Raw genomic sequence first — 13,200 nt, forward strand, 5'->3', positions numbered from 1 at the left:
TATTTGTGGTATTGTTTGTTATCCTTTTTATTTTTCTTGTACATTAGGCTAGGTTCACATCAGTGTCTGAGTCTCCAATACAGAAACTGGCAAAAATCGCTGAAGAGCAAAGTCTTTCACGGAGGGCTTTTCTTCCCTCCAGTTTCAGGATCCAACAGACAACCGGCAGATCCCATTATTGTCTATGGGGTCTGTGGGTGTCCGCAGGTAACCGTTGTTTAAGCAGTCTAGTCTATGTAATTCGGGTACCCAGGCGGACATGACCGATGGAGACCCTTCACAGATGTGAACCTAGTCTTACTTGAACAATTGGAAATAAGCATGAACTTAGACGATACGAAGCATGTTATAGATGTTCACATGTTTAATCCTACATTTATAGACTTGAAATCACTTAAAACTATATACTTTTATGTAGGAAATTTTGACTACATTCATGATCAGACAATGTAGGCAGTGACAGGACTGAACATTTTAGCGCCAGAGACAGAGGTACAAAATCACGTCATGGCCACCATGTTATTACTTAATAAATCCTATTAACCAGAGGTTTAGATGATTGATGTATAATTTGCTATTAGTGACAATATTCGTACCAATATATTACATTATTCTTTGTAGCATAAAATACCATTATAGGGCATCATAGATCTTTCTAGACATGGTGGCATGTCACAACATGACTTGGTTTTGTTCTATATTCTATATGTGTTTCCCTCTGTCTCTCTTAGCAGGTATCCAGTTGGCATAAATTACATGGCGAACAATAGACTAGACCTAGACATAAACAGTATGTATGGTACGTTCCATATGAAATGTAAGAATGTTCCCGATTATGCACATATATATGGACAAACCAGTTCCCAACTTGCGTTGTTGTGTGACAGTAAAATAAGGGGTAGTAATTTAGGGGTCGAAATTGACTATGCCATATTGACCATGCTGTAGTGAATTCCACTTTAGAGAGATTCTGTAGACTTTTCATAGCCATGTCAACAGCCATATTGTTATTGCTCTATAAACAAAGTATATTCAATAGTGCCAAGTACTGTAACACTTGACATAAAGTTACCACTTGGGCATAGGTGTGCGCACTGAATTCTCAGAAGGTACATGGCTTAGATTTAAAGAGATCAAGTATTGCAGGACAGATGTGGAAGGTTTTATCTGGATACGTTGCTATCATCTTCATGAAATACAATCTCATTGCTTTTCCATTAGGCGCCATTCTGGTACACCTTTGCCTATCCCATGTGCACACCTATACCCTCGGGTCAATACTTCCGTGCATATGAAATACTAAATGTGTGAGGCTCCAGAAAGCTGTGTTTTAGGAGAAAAGAAGAAAAATGCATTTAATAATGATGTCTAGATATTATCAACACTAGAACAGTCTGGAAATGCAGAAAGCTACATTGTTATACAGTAATCTGCTCCGAATCTAAAGTTCCTTTTTTAGGAATCTCACCATAGCAATCCAACATGAAATGGATGATGACCTATCATTACGTCAATTAAAGATCGGCAGAGGTCCGACATGTGGGACCCTGGCCAATCTGCAGCGTCTTTAGTACTCACCAAGCACAGCGCCATATATTTGTACAGCAGCTGTGCTTGTGACTGCAACTCAGCCCATTCACTTGACCGATGAACATGACGTCCCATGGCCTATAAAGCAGAAGCGACGCTCATGTAGTTCCACTGCTGCTTCATCCAGCTGATCCGCAAGAGTCCCGGGTGTTGAACCTTGTGGATATTCAATTGATGACCTATCCCAAGGAAGATCTGGAAAATCCCATTTAAGGCTGGGGCCCCACTTTGCAAAAACCACTGTGTTTTACAGTATTGGTAGAGTGGATAGGATTCTGGCCAATCCAACACATATCCGCAGCAGAAATGCTGCTATTTCTAATTACTAATCACTGGACTAGATTTTTTGGCTTTTTTGCTGAAAAGGGTTTCCCACTGAAATAAAGTCCAAGTGGGTCCAACTTTGTCCAAGGGGTTGGATCCACCTATCACAATATTTTGGGAGCTGAGACGCAGTAAATGGATACCGCCACTATAGAGTGGACACAGCCATTGGCCTCAGCTCCATCCACGAAAGTGTCCCATGTATTTGCTGATTAGTGGGAGTGCCGGGTATCGAACCCTCACTGATCTGATGGCCTTTCCTAAGGATTCTTCCAATTTCTAGCTGACTGGCTAAATTCCTGACTCCTTACTGCCTCATATTGAGTATTTTTCTAGGCTCTCCCTCGGACTTTTTCTCCCAATATATAGATGCATCAGGCAAAGGGAAAGAAGCAGCGGGGCACATATCTACGCAAGTACACAAGAGCTAATAGGTGGTGTAGATCCATCAGCAGCTGGTTTGGAGGATTTTTGATTTTAAGAAGCAATAGCACTGGCTGTAGAAGCAAAGGCAATAGGACAACTGCAAAAGACCTAATGCATAAATATTAGAAACATGTCAGAAATTACATTTACTACAAATAGACAGAAACGTGGTAATAGATGGAGCTTCATTTATAATGGCTTCTCTGACAGCTTCATTTGTGGCTGATGTTTTATTATTTTCACCTCTAGGTTGTTTGTACATTATATTATTAAATATTCATGTTACTGCACCGTGATCATTAAATGTCAATGGTGATCAAAAGGGTTAATCCAAAGTGTTGAAGTTACAATGAATTTCTTAGGTCACTATTTTGTGGTGTTGATTTACAGTGGCTGGAATGCTCCAAATCTCTTGAATAGCCAATGAGATAAAGGAACCTTCTCTCTTACATAGACTGGCCGTAGTCATTATAATATATCTTGACAGGGTAGGCCGACCATCTTATGTGTCCTCCTGACTCTACAGAGGATTTTAATTACTCAGCCCTTTTGTTTTTCAGGGTATAAGCTGCTCTCAGGGAAATCTAGCACTGGGTTCCTCTCCTCTTCCATTTAGTATGTATGTACTGCTCAGCCGAGTGTGCATGCATATGGGGGGGAATAAGTGAGACAGGGGATGTGTCTTAGACTACATTAGACTCAGCCCTTAGGGAGATGAAAACAATCAGCAAGATCTAAGGAAGATAACAATCAGCAAGATCTAAGGAAGATAACAATTGGCGAGATCTAAGGAAAATAACAATCAGCAAGATCTAAGGAAGATAATCTGCAAGATAACAATCAGCAAGATCTAAGGCCTCGTTCACATCAGCATTTGTATTCCATCCGGGAGAGTCCACATGAGGATCCCCCCGAACGAAATACTGAACACAACTGCAAGCGGTGTGCCAGGGAAAGCACACCAACCCCATAGACTATTGGGGTGCATGTTTTACCGCCAGATCTCCACAGGGATCATGCAGGCAGGAAAGTAGTTCACAATCTACTTTCCTGCCTGCATGATTCGAGCGGGCAGCGCACGGCAAGCACACGGATCCCATTATAGTCTATGGGGTCCATGTGCTTTCACTGCACAGCGCTTGAAGTTGCATTCGCGATTCCATTCAGGGGATCCCCATGCTGAATCCCCGAACGGAATACTGAACGCAGATGTGAACAAAGGGTTCGGAAGAAAACAATCAGCAAGATCTAAGGAAGATTATAGTAATAGACAAGCATCCACTGCATATACTAAATTATATATCATGAATTTATTCAGCACAAACTTAACCTATTTAGATAGCAAAAATAAAAATAGTTACTTTAAGTAACGGTAGGGCATGGTTGTAGCTTTATAGTTTTACATCCATTAGCTATACGACATACACCATTGTAGTATTTATGATACGTTTCTGTATCAGATGGCTGTGTGAAGTATATGGGACGTGTCTGTTATCTCACCACTGCACTGATATTTATAATCTTCCTGCAATGGTGAATTATTTATTAGACAGGAAGTTGTATAATGGCCTTTTACTCGTATTGATCAACCCTCAATTAAACTCAAAGCCTGCAATATTTTACCCATCTCTGGGTAATCCAAGGGGCTTGTAACAATTATCTGTGTGACTTTGTAACAAAATGCATTACTTATTGATGATGTGCGCTGAGGTCGGGCATCTTATGAGCAGATGTAAGATTTTTCAACGTGACAGCTGATTTTATTTACATATAAATAATTCAGCTAGCCGTTGGATGTTAAGGACTAAGAGCTGAACGTTCCAGTCCTAGCAATTATTTCCAAGCGTCAAGGATCTGAAGGTACTAAACTATAATAAGGTAGATGAAATGAAGCTTTGAAGTGTCAATAATATGAGTTATTGCATAGGCAGAAAGGAGATTAAAGTTTTATATAAAAGGAGTTTAAGGGTGGTATTAGACTTACAGATTTTTCTTAATAAGTGCTCAAGAGATACAAAATGTCCCGAACACTCGTTCTGCAAGGGCCCCATTGCACAGGCTCATGCAGGAGGAACCATTGCTCAAGTGATTGTTCCCCCGGCATACGCTTTCATTGTCTGTCAGCAGAACCCTTATTAGACAGGGCGACGTGTTCCCCATGGACAATGATTTTTTTGTCCCATCTAAATTGGTACATCACAAGCAAATGCTCATTCACTGGGTGAATATTGCCAGTACAAGGCAACTTGTACAAGTGTTAGTTCCTGAAAATTCTCCCAATCTAATAGGACCTTAACATACTCCTATATAATTGTTAACTAAAGTTTAGGCTCAAATTTGATGACGTAATGGTCAATCTGTACTTCAAGGAGATGAGAACCCATATGGAGTTTATGGGGTCATTGAAAAGAAGGGGCTCAATCCTGGTTGAAAATGTTGCCTTTGCTATTGGGTGGCAAGAATCCGTGATTCCTCGCCCCAAATGAAATGTATATTTAGCTATGGATTATGGGAAAAAAATGTGAAAGAGGAATCTAACTGCAGGACCTCAGGTCTTAATGACTGGCTTCAAAATGGGGGTCTATCTTGATCTTTGCTATGGGAAGCCTTTTTTTTTCTATTTGCATCACTTCTACCATTGCATATTGTAGAACCAAATATAGCCTGGCAGCAGGCGTACTGTGGGTATTACCAGGCGTACTGTGGGGCATTACCTGGCAGCATGGGTACTGTGGGATTTAGCCTAACATCAGCAAGGGTGCTGGTGGGTTGCTGGTTTTCTCCCCTGTAGGCACTGAGCTGTGGTGGTAGGGGTCGTCATGTGGCGATGCACCTAACAGAATAGGAACCCACTATAGAGAGGTCACCAGGAAGTCGCTAGTGGGTTTATACACCTTTATCAAATTTTATATTATTATAGGATGTGAGGTCCATGTTTTTTTGTAAAATGTTGGAAAATCCAAAATATCCAATGAAATGATTTTTAATAAGTAATTCTGTTTCCTAGGTTATAATCCATTATTTAGTTTTCTATTCATGAGTTAGCATTCCTATAAATTCTACCAGCACAGTAGTAACACCATTGTATCATATTCACGCTAGGTTCGCACTAGCGTTTCGGTTTCCGGTCTTTGGATCCACTTATTGGGACCTAATCTGCTTAAAAACCAGTTACCTGTGGACGCCATAGACTATAATGAGGTCCACCAGGTTTCCGCTCATAAAATGTATTTTTCTCTTTGTGTTTTTCAAGCTGAATGGAGAATGTAACCCACGCATGGAGACCGAGCGCTGGTGTGAACCTAGCCTTAATGATGTTATAACCCACTATTATCATCCCATCGGAATATGCCACAAAATACTGTATCTACCTCTACTGTAGGTGTCTGTTTGGTAAATTAAGCTGAAATATAGACATCACATAGGAAATGTGAAGAGTTGGATGTCTATAGTTATACTGCCATAAATAGTATAAACAGGCTAACAATTTCATATGCATTAGTATGGGTGGAGAGTTTACAAGAATTGTCTCGCACTGCGGCTTAGCTGTCGTAGACCTCGGGTACAGCTTAAAGGGGTTATCCAGGATTAGAAAACAAGGCCCCTCTTCTCAGAAGTGACATCACGTCATGTGGCCATTCAAATCCATGCGACGGTTTTGATGTCACTTCCTGAGAAGAGGAAGTGAAGACTTATCTGAAATAAAGCAGCCATGTTTTCTAGCCCCATTTAAGACACCTGTAAACCAGAGGGATCCTCCTCCTTTATATAATCCACACTTCAGTCGTTACATTCTGTAAATTTATTTCCAATTTGGCACTTCATAAGATACGGACACAATGGAAAGCAGTCATTTCTGTTTATTTTCCCTAACAAACCTTCGCTTGCTGTTACAATATTTTTGCATGTGCCGTATGACAATATTGTTTGGAAGGTAAGATAATGAAAACCATAAATTTGACAGGCAGTTATTGGAGCAAAGGAAAAGCTAATGAAGCCATATAATACTGGGAATGGGACCGTGTCTGTGAGTTTAATATATGTCATAATTAACTCCTCGCCTTACCGAGCACTCATGAATAATACGCTGCACCTATTGCTACTCAATGCACCTCTTACAGCATACTAACTAGGGAAGGTCCGCATAGTTTATAACACTAAGGTCAGATTTATATGGCCATAATACTAGCTGCATGTTTGTATTAGGGCATGTTCACACGGCGGAATTTGCATTCCATGTGGCTAGCCGTGACGGGATACCAGTTGCAGTGCACCGGCATCCCGTTGCAGCATTTCGCTCCGGATTAGGCCTGAAGAATGGACCTCACGCCATGGGAGACTCAGCCGTGGGATCTGTGGCAAGAGAAGCGAGCGGCTCCCTTTGAAGTCAAAGGGAGCCGTTTTTTAGAGCTGGATTTTGGGGCGGATTCCGCGTCAAAATCTGCTCCAAAATCTCTGTGTGAACATAACCCAAAGTCTGCAACACCTGGACACTAAACTTGAAGCACCACGGGGTTCTATGACAGCCAAATGGGAGCCATTTTTGGAGCTGGATTTTGGGGCGGATTCCGCATCAAAATCTGTTCCAAAATCTGTGAACATACCCCAAAGTCTGCAACACCCGGACACTAAACTTGAAGCACCACGGGGTTCTATGACAGCCAAATGTTTGCCGTAAATTGATCCCAAAAACATTTTCAGCATTGCATAGCCACATGACTTGATATGCCACCATTAATTGACTAAACAACTTTGGCAAAAAAGTTTTCCAAGTTAGAATTTCAGCTAATTTGAGTAAAGAATTGTTATAATATAATATAATATATTATTTAACCCCTAGGGAATACAGATGTGTCCTTCAGTACATTTCTTCTTGGCTTCAGATAGGAACATAGAAGATTCTTAGACATGGATTATGGAACTTCATAAATCGGTCTCATTTTCTGACATGCCAAAATTCTGTCTCTCGTTCCCAAGCACCAAAATTCGGGCTCATTTTTCTAATTACACAAAAATATTTAAAAAATCTGTCTCCCTTGCACTAAAAAAAATCTTTATTTCCCATGCAGCAAAATTCTGTCTCCATTGAATCTTCAACTAAGTTTATACCATTTTAAACTTGATGTACTTTTCACAATGATATCTGTGCCATATTCCTCCTTTTCTGTTTCCTAAAAGTGTCTAAGGCCTGGTTCACATCTGCATTCAGTATTCCGTTTGGGGAGTCCGCTTGGGGACCCCCGAAAGGAATATCGAACACATTGACAAGCGGTGAGCTTATGAAGGCATACGGACCCCATAGACGATAATGGGGTACGTGCATTTTCCACATGGTGTCCGCACAAGTCATGTGGAGAGGAAACTTTTTTCTCCGCATGACTCGTCTGGACACCGTGCGGAAAACACATGGACCCTATTATAGTCTATTGGGTCCGTGTGCTTTCATGGCTCACCGCTTGTCAATGCATTTGGCATTCTGTTCAAGGGGTCCCCAAGCGGACTCCCCGAACACAGATGTGAACCAGGTCTTAGACACTTAGAAATTTTTTTCAAAATTGATAATTTCGCGGCACTCATCTTGGGTGTCCCAAGCCAAGAGAAAAGGTGAGGAAAGACAGATGTATATACAGGAAAGTCAACACAATAATATTATATTAGCAATAGTGATTGTATTATAATAGTCTGTAAATCTGTAGCTGAAGAATACAAAATCAGGAAACATAGGAAGTCAGAGAAAGTGAGGTTAAGCATGACAGTGGGACAAGTTTAATAATTCATATATTGTGCTTATATGGTATATAGTCATCCAATATATCGGGGATTGGTGATAAGTAGTCAAATCTAAAGAAAAGGAATCTAAAAGAAAGGAATCGAAAGTAAATCTAAGTGATCACTATTAGATGTTATGAACTGATCTATAAAAGGCCATTCATTTGTAGGTCCTGCTTCAGTTAAAGGGGTTATATAAGATTAGTAAACATGGCCGCTAACTTCTTCCCAGTAGTCCCATTGGTTTGAATAGGATTGAGCTGTAGCATTGCCATGTCACCAAAGTATGTTATGTCACTTCCTGAGAAGAAGAAAGCAGCCATGTTTTCTAATTTTGGATAACCCCTGTAAACTGACAGTGACAATCCATATACGTCATACTAGCACCATACTAGTGCTTTAATGGAGTTATCCACGTCTTCAAAAATTACCAGGAGCTGCGGAGTCCCAAGTACCGACAGATGGATTTCCACCAATCTAAGAATCGATCGCTCCATCTTAAGGATAGGCCATAAATTTTCAAAAGGTGGATAACCCCTTTACCAACTCTGGAACCATGTAAGGTCTGTATTAGTTTACTCTGTATCATCATATAAAATGTACATGAAGGAGACCAAGCAGATCTTCAAGTTATATTACTCCATAACTCCAACATACAGTAACTGTTAATACTCACACAGAATACAAGAAGTCTAAGATGGGAGCCATCTTTATTTCATTCAGATCATAATAGGACAATCTTTGTTTAATTAAAATACATCTATTAAAGCCATCTCCAAGTAACTTACCTCCTTGCTCATCCAACATAACCAAGGTTCTGATTCCAGCATCTTTGCTCTACATTCCCAAGAAAGATAGGAAAGCAAAAAGAGACAGAAAGAATGGTCAGCTGAGATTGTAGTAAAGGAAAAGTCATATACAGACAGAAGAAACATTGTAAAGCAGGCAATACACTTCAGATAGCGGTCGGCCGAAGACTCTTTGGGCCAATAGTTCTCTTAGCTGATATGTCTGAAGAGAGAGAGGCGAGAAAGCTGCTGCCATATTCCTCTGGCAGGACCAGAAATTTACCCTAGTGGCCACTAACCCATATTGTTAGGGATATGCAAGACAGCCTGAATTGCATTGAGGGTGTTGCATTGAGGGTGTTGCATTGAGGGTGTTGCATTGAGGGTGTTGCATTGAGGATGTTGCACTGAGGGTGGTACACTGAGGGTGGTGCACTGAGGGTGGTGCACTGAGGGTGGTGCACTGAGGGTGGTGCACTGAGGGTGGTACACTGAGGGTGTTGCACAGAGGGTGGTGCACTGAAAGTGGTGCATTGAGGGTGGTGCACTGAGGGTTGTGCACGGAGGGTGGGCTCGATTTGCCAGCTTTGACGACAGATAGCAACAAGTGCTCTAAATTTCCCAGTGTTGCACTTTCAGCAGTATTAACATTTTCAGCTTCTGACTCCATGACTAATTCCTGTACCCAAATCTGCTAAATCAGACCCCACCCCTGATGCACTTGCATTTTCATTTGCATATTCATAAAGAGTCATTGTCTCCTCATAGCCTGATCAGTTTGTGGCCATAAAGCTATGTTTCTACTACTATTAAAATCCCCGACATGGCATTATTTGTAGTTTGGGAGGTATTTTGAACCTGATAGACTCAATGACAGATACCATGATGTCTTCTAAAATTGTAAGAAATAAAACTCCATAATGTTGGCATTTCAGGCAAAGAAAAGATAATATGTAAAACAAGCAAAAAATAGCTATAGGAGTAAAACCCCATTGGACAGTTAATGGCTAGAACAAAGGACTATAGATGGATGAGTCTAAGTCTGAGAGGTTTGGATCAATGAGGAGAAAAAACATGAGATGTAGAGCAAATGAAAGGATGCTGGATGAGTGCCGATGTCTTTTACCAGAAGTATAAAGTTATCAGGCTACATTGTGAATGTTGTAAGTGTCTGATAGACTTTTGGGAGCTGATCTTATCACCTAAATGGGTGTTCCTTGACCCTCATACTCTTTGGGCAGGTGGCCACAGTTGCCAAATCCAAGAATCAGGGAGTATGTAACGGTCTGTGCCCATTATCGTGCCCTCGCTCCTAACACACAGTCATTGGCTTGCCTCCAGTTCACACCATGTGGTTTCTGGCTCTTCCTGCAGCTGTGTATTTCCTTCTGTGTAGCATCTGATCCAGCTCATAAGGTATAATGAGGGATTCACTCCTGAGTCAATCCCTGATGGCTATGCTTATATTAGTCTGCTCAGCCCTCTGAACCATGCCCAAGCAATATTGAATCTGGTGCTTCTGATTCTGTAACGGTTCCATACCACTTGCTTTCTGGATTATTGTTTATTGACTTCTGCTCGTTTAATTGACCAAGCTTCTGGTCCTGATTCTGTATTGTTACCTATCCATGTAGGACCTTCCTGTCCTGGACTACTGAACCTGAGCTGCCTGCGCCAACCCGTTGACTTATTCACAATCTTGTCTTCAGCCAATTCCTGACTATCCCTCTGTCTATACCTTCTGGTGCCTCGTACCAGAGTCTGCCTGAACCCTCATCAACAGCCACCTATTCCAGGACCTCTCCGTTAGGTCCACACCGGAGGTAGGTCCTGTAAGCGGGTCCATACATCTGCTTCCCGTTACAGAGTAGAATTAATGGAAAACTGTTTGCGGCTCTGTCCATTCACTATCAGAGTTATTACTATGGGAGCTGTCTCACCAGGAAGGATGGACATTGTGGATTCAATTTACGGACGTGCATTAATGCGTAAAGTGTGAATAACCCTTTAATTTCTACAAATGGAGGAATCTTTGATGACTGTAGTTTGATCAACACATCAGTGATATTAGATATGACTATATAGATATTGCTAATTATCATTTCTGGGGGTACTTATTGGTCAGACCAGATGAGATTTCTCCATTCCTCCGATTCCTCCACTGCATGACTGCAGAAAAAGAATCTTAAATTCAAGGTCTATGGTAGTCTACTGGACTACAATGCTTGGCTGTTTTTCCCAATAAACATTGATTGGGGTGGTTGATCACATACTTAATGCCTGCTCCATTCTAACTCCTTTTCACTGTGGTTATGCAGTGGATGAATGGGGGCCCAGGAACAGTGTTCTAATGAGGCTCTTTGGGACCACCAGATAAAATAATTCTGGTCGCCCATCCTCCAACAAGCCCTAGAAAATAGACCATAGTACCCTTCAAATACGGGTTACTTCTGCTGGACCACTATTGTGTAATCTGGGCCCACCAAAGGATCCTTTGGTAATCTGGGAGGCCAATACAATACCACCCAAGAACCCCATTCTAGTCATTAGTGGAGGGAGCCCTAAGCAATCAGACAATTGTCAATTACCCTATGGGGCAGGTTCATTTCAATGAAACTTTATATCTTGTAACTAAACTCCAGTAACATATACAGAAGATTGGGAGCAACAGCAAAGATTATACTATGCCTCCCATTATGCTACCTATTTTTACCATACAATATAGAAAGGCCAGGTGCTTCTTTACTCTTCCCTTTCCCCATCTCTTTGTTTTAGAGAAGGTTCTTGCCACCTAATGGCAGAAAGTACAAGCTCCACCAGCACTGAGTTGTATGGTTTGGCCCTATAGAGTGTACTCACTTCCAAAAACCATCGGGTCTGGGCAGAGGCTCATCTAAGCCTCAAATTTCCAGCAACATGATCCCTGACGCATACAGTATGTATAACATATCTATGATGTCAATTGATCATTTTACTTGAATTATTAGTTAACGGTTTAGCTTTGAGTTGAGTTCTAACATGATTTTTTTTTTGTTACATATACAATATCTTTCTACAATCTCTCAACTCAACCAACACTGTTAAATATAAGAAGACATTATACAAGACAACAAATTCCAGACATATAAAGCAGAAAGAGATATAAATAACACAGTAAAATATATAAACCATGGTAACAACTACATTTCTTCTAGACATTTTCCATGCTTCTGAATATTAATAATGTTACTGGCGAATGCTGGAGAAATAAATGACGCACACAAAGATGTGTTATGGCACAATGACACGTCCTCCAGTCAAAGGAGATGCTAAGGAGAGTTGTCAACTGCCTAGAGACGCTCAGATATTATGTGGACAAGGTTTGTAGACAGGCATTAAATGTGAACGTTCAACATAACCCAATAGTGTCAAAGAGGTCTGTAATACATGGAAAGAAAATCTCTCCTTTTCTGAAAATGGATTATTTCTGTAACTCCACGAATGCCATACTATATTAGATAATAACACACATAGTAAGTACCAGGCCCTGAACTGAGAAGTTTCCCACTGGTACAACAAAGGACCGTGGGGTTCAGGATGGGATTGACAATGGGGTTCTTCACAATGAGGCCTAATGAGATATAGAAAGGCCAACGTCATCTTAGTATGACCTTGGCGTACAGCATATTTCTAGAATCTTTCCATTTTTAAGATCATTTTTATATATCATATTAGGTAAATCTGGGTAAATTGAGAGGGTTACAAAGAGTTAAAAAGAATCTGCTGTTTCAATGCTGAGGGGCGTTCCTGTCAGTGATTGACAGTTATACCTGTATGCACAGTCGTAGAGAGGAGGCCGTGCTATCAGTGATTGACAGTTATACCTGTATGCACAGTCGTAGAGGGGAGGCCGTGCTATCAGTGATAGCTCCGCCTCCTCGACTTCTCAACATAAAAAGAGCAGAAACTATAATGGATAAATGGCAAATTGTAGTGAAACTTTTCCCACAAACCTATACATCAATCTACTCAGCTCCTCCTGCTCTATAACATGCCGCCTGCAGATTGGACTGCATTTTCCATGTGACAGGGTCCATTTAACCTTTCCTGTGGTGGTACTAATGGGAAATTAATTTATTACTTTATTATTTTCTTTCCATAGTTTGAGCTGATAGCTGAGGTCTCAGCAGGGGGGCGCTTTATGATAAATTTATTGTCAGTGATTGTCCAATAAGAAGAACTCCTTTAACGTATAAATAACTAACTAGCGTTCATTAACAATATGCTCTACTTGGGTATAGGGACGTAGCTATAGGAAATGCAG

The 13,200-nt window shown here is 40.9% G+C and overlaps 1 protein-coding gene across 2 annotated transcripts in view; it reads right to left on the minus strand.

Moving 5' to 3' along the window:
* SNAP25 (synaptosome associated protein 25) overlaps window positions 1-13,200 on the minus strand; it is a 79,450-nt gene that overhangs the window by 16,861 nt on the left and 49,389 nt on the right. For both annotated transcript variants that reach the window (XM_075267445.1, XM_075267447.1), the window contains exon 4: window positions 8,898-8,946. In XM_075267445.1, coding sequence (XP_075123546.1) covers window positions 8,898-8,946 — 49 coding nt within the window. The remainder of the gene's footprint in view (window positions 1-8,897; window positions 8,947-13,200) is intronic.

Source organism: Leptodactylus fuscus, chromosome 3, assembly GCF_031893055.1.
Source record: "Leptodactylus fuscus isolate aLepFus1 chromosome 3, aLepFus1.hap2, whole genome shotgun sequence".
NCBI classification, from domain to species: domain Eukaryota; kingdom Metazoa; phylum Chordata; class Amphibia; order Anura; family Leptodactylidae; genus Leptodactylus; species Leptodactylus fuscus.